Consider the following 3081-nt stretch of genomic DNA (forward strand, 5'->3'; position numbering starts at 1 on the left):
GGAAGCCAGACTAGAGGGGGTCGAGGAGAGAGTTGGTCTTGAGGAATTCGAGGCAGCACGTGTAGACAACTCGTTCACGGAGTTTGGAGAGGAATGGTAAGAGGGATATGGGGCGATAACTAGAAGGTGAGATGGTGTCAAGAGAGGGTTTTTTTTAGGATGGGAGAGACATGGGCATGTTTGAAGGCAGAGGGGAAGGAACCAGTGGAGAGTGAATGGTTGAAGATGGAAGTTAAGGAGGGGAGAATGGATGGTACGAGAGATTTCATGAGATGAGAGGGAATGGGGTCAGAGGCACAGGTGGCCGGAGTAGCACTTAAGAGCAGGGAGGAGAGCTCCTCTGAGGATACTGCTGGGAAGGATGGGAGAGTAGCAGAGAGTGTTGAGAGCCGGGGGGTTGGAGAAGGGGGCGGGGAGTGATTTTGGGGAGGTCGGACCTGATGGATTTAATTTTGTTAATGAAGTAGGAGGCCAGATCGTTGGGGGTGAGGGAAGGAGGAGCGGGAGGAACCGGGGATCTGAGAAGGGAGTTGAATGTACGGAAGAGCTGGCAGGGGTGATGGGCATGAGTTTCAATGAGGGAGGAGAAATAGTTTTGTCTGGCAGAGGAGAGGGCTGAGTTAAGACAGGAAAGGATAAACTTGAAGTGAACGAGGTTGGCATGGTGTTTAGAATTTCGCCTGCAGCGTTCGGCAGCTCGAGCATAAGAGCGAAGGAGGTGGACAGTGGCAGTGATCCAGGGCTGTGGGTTAGTGGTACGAGAGCGGCGAAGGGAAAGGGGAGCGAGTGAGTCTAGCTGAGTAGAAAGGGTAGAGTTGAGAGCAGTAATCTGATCATCAATACTGGGTAGAGAGGAGAGGGAGGCGAGGTGGGGTGTGAGGCGCTCCGAATGAATGCAGGACATATTATGAGGACAAAAGATAGGATGTAGTGACAGATTTAATTAAATCATTGTTAGCATATAAAGGGTCAAGGATAATGCTAAGGTTGCATACTTTGAAGAGTTCATATGTAGTAATAATAATAATAATAATAATAATAATCGTTGTGGTATTCGTTAAGCATTTACTACGTGCCAGGCACTGCACTAAGTGCTGGGGTTGACACAAGCTAATTGACACAAGTCCCTGTCCCACATGGGGCTCACAGTATCAATCCCCATTTGACATATGAGGGACCCGAGGCATGGAGAAGTGAAGTGACTTGCCTAGGGTCACCCAGCAGACAAGTGGCAGAGCTGGTATTAGAACCCATGACCTTCTGACTCCCATACCCGAGCTCTATCCAATTGGTTTGGTGCCGAGATCGGGCTGTCACATCTCCCTGACATCAGGGAGGATGGGGCCTAGCTAGATGATGAATTTACAGAGTTTGGCCAGCCAAGCATGGCTTCTAACTCAATGGGGAAAAGCTCTGAGTCTGTTGTTCCCAGGAATCTCTGATTTATTGACCGCAGGGTACAAGGAATGAACACTTCATTTTCCTGGGCGAGGGGAGAGGCCAGTGTCCCAAACAGGTAAATTCCTCTACCTGAAGGTTCTTATCCTCCTGTTACTAAGAATCATCAAGAATGGACTTACAGCTGAGAAGGAGAATGTCAAAATCATGTGTGTGTTCAGAAGCAGAGGCAAAGGTTTTGTAATGTTGATTAAAACACTCACAGTAATGGTCTCCCTCACATACAGAAGGATGTAGAGAGTCACGAGGGCAAGGACACATCTGGCTGCTCTGACCTCAGGCATCTCCCTGGAGGAGTGGCCAGATCCACGAAGGTGCTGGACCTGCCCGTGATGTCTGTGCAGGACAAGCACCATGTAACCGCTGGACCCACTCATGAGCCCCACAAAAAACAGATCCCGAAAGGAGAGCATGATTGCATTGACCAGGGTGGTTATTGCACTAATGCTAGTGGAGGAACAGTATTTCAGAATATTGACAGTTTGCCTACTTGTGCTGTTCTGGGGACCTGTTACACTTATGGGTGTAGTAACATCCACCAGCATATTGAGGATCCAGGAAAGAAGACAAGTTGGGGTGATACATTTGGGAAATTTAGCTTTAAGTCCTGCCCACTGGGAGGTGCAGGGACTGAGGGTGACATCCTGGAAGATGCTCAGGAGGCAGGTGGTGAAGATGGCCAGGTCTCGGGACAGTCTGTACAGGTAGAGGAGGGTTTTACAACCAACATCACCCAGGAAATTTCTCAGTCCCCAGGCTGACAGGATTTCTGGGACACCCTTAATCAAAAGGGTCATGGTGTTGGCCACAGCCAGGTGGGCAAGGATTAGGTCTGAGTACTTGGTCTTTTTGTTGGCAGAGACCTGGTAGACGTGAACTAGGAAGAGGCACACATTCCCTAAAACCCCGAAGCTGATCTCCAGTAGGATCAAGATCCCAAAAACCATCTCTGTGGGATCCATCCTTGGAATTCCCCACCAGAACCAGAAGGGTCTGCCTGAAGAGCAAGCTGCTGAGCCTGAGAGAAGGGAGGCAGCATTCGTTAGAGCACCTAGTCCACGCCAAGGCTCATACCACGTTCCAAACACCAAAATCTTGTCCAAACTCCAAAGATTATTCTCAGCTTTCACATATTTGTTGAAGAACATTGACTCTTAGCACCTTGAAACCTTACTAAAAACACATTTCCTCTAAGAGGCCTTCTGTGACTAAACCCTCATTTCCTCTTCCCAACTCCCTTTCATGCTGGCCTTTCACTAGGATTTGCATTCTTTTTGTTTACCCCTCTCCAGACCCACAGCACTTATGTACCCACCCATAATTGAATTTATTCATTTATGTTAATATGTCTCCCCCTCTAGACTGAAAACACACTTTGAGTAGGGAATGTGTCTACCAACTCTGTTTTACTGTTTCTCCCATGACCTCAGTTCAGTACTCTAATCACAGTAAGACCTCAATACATAATATTGATTGACTAATTGATTAATAGACCTTTTATTTTTCCTTGGTCAAAGTATTTAGCAAGAAGACGTGTGTCACCACTTTCAGCTTGGGCTCAAGTAGACTGGACAGGCTGGACTAAAGGATTATCCCCTTCGAACTCTGGGTAATCTGTCCGCT

The 3081-nt window shown here is 47.9% G+C and overlaps 1 protein-coding gene across 1 annotated transcript; it reads right to left on the reverse strand.

Moving 5' to 3' along the window:
* Positions 1-1526: 1526 nt before the first annotated feature.
* On the reverse strand, positions 1527-2420 carry LOC119923442 (vomeronasal type-1 receptor 3-like). Its single transcript, XM_038742821.1, has one exon. The coding sequence runs from the start codon at positions 2418-2420 to the stop codon at positions 1527-1529; it is 894 nt and encodes a 297-aa protein (XP_038598749.1).
* Between the last annotated feature and the right edge of the window lie 661 nt (positions 2421-3081).

The sequence above is a fragment of the Tachyglossus aculeatus genome, unplaced genomic scaffold (genome assembly GCF_015852505.1).
Source record: "Tachyglossus aculeatus isolate mTacAcu1 unplaced genomic scaffold, mTacAcu1.pri scaffold_1_arrow_ctg1, whole genome shotgun sequence".
Lineage (NCBI taxonomy): Eukaryota > Metazoa > Chordata > Mammalia > Monotremata > Tachyglossidae > Tachyglossus > Tachyglossus aculeatus.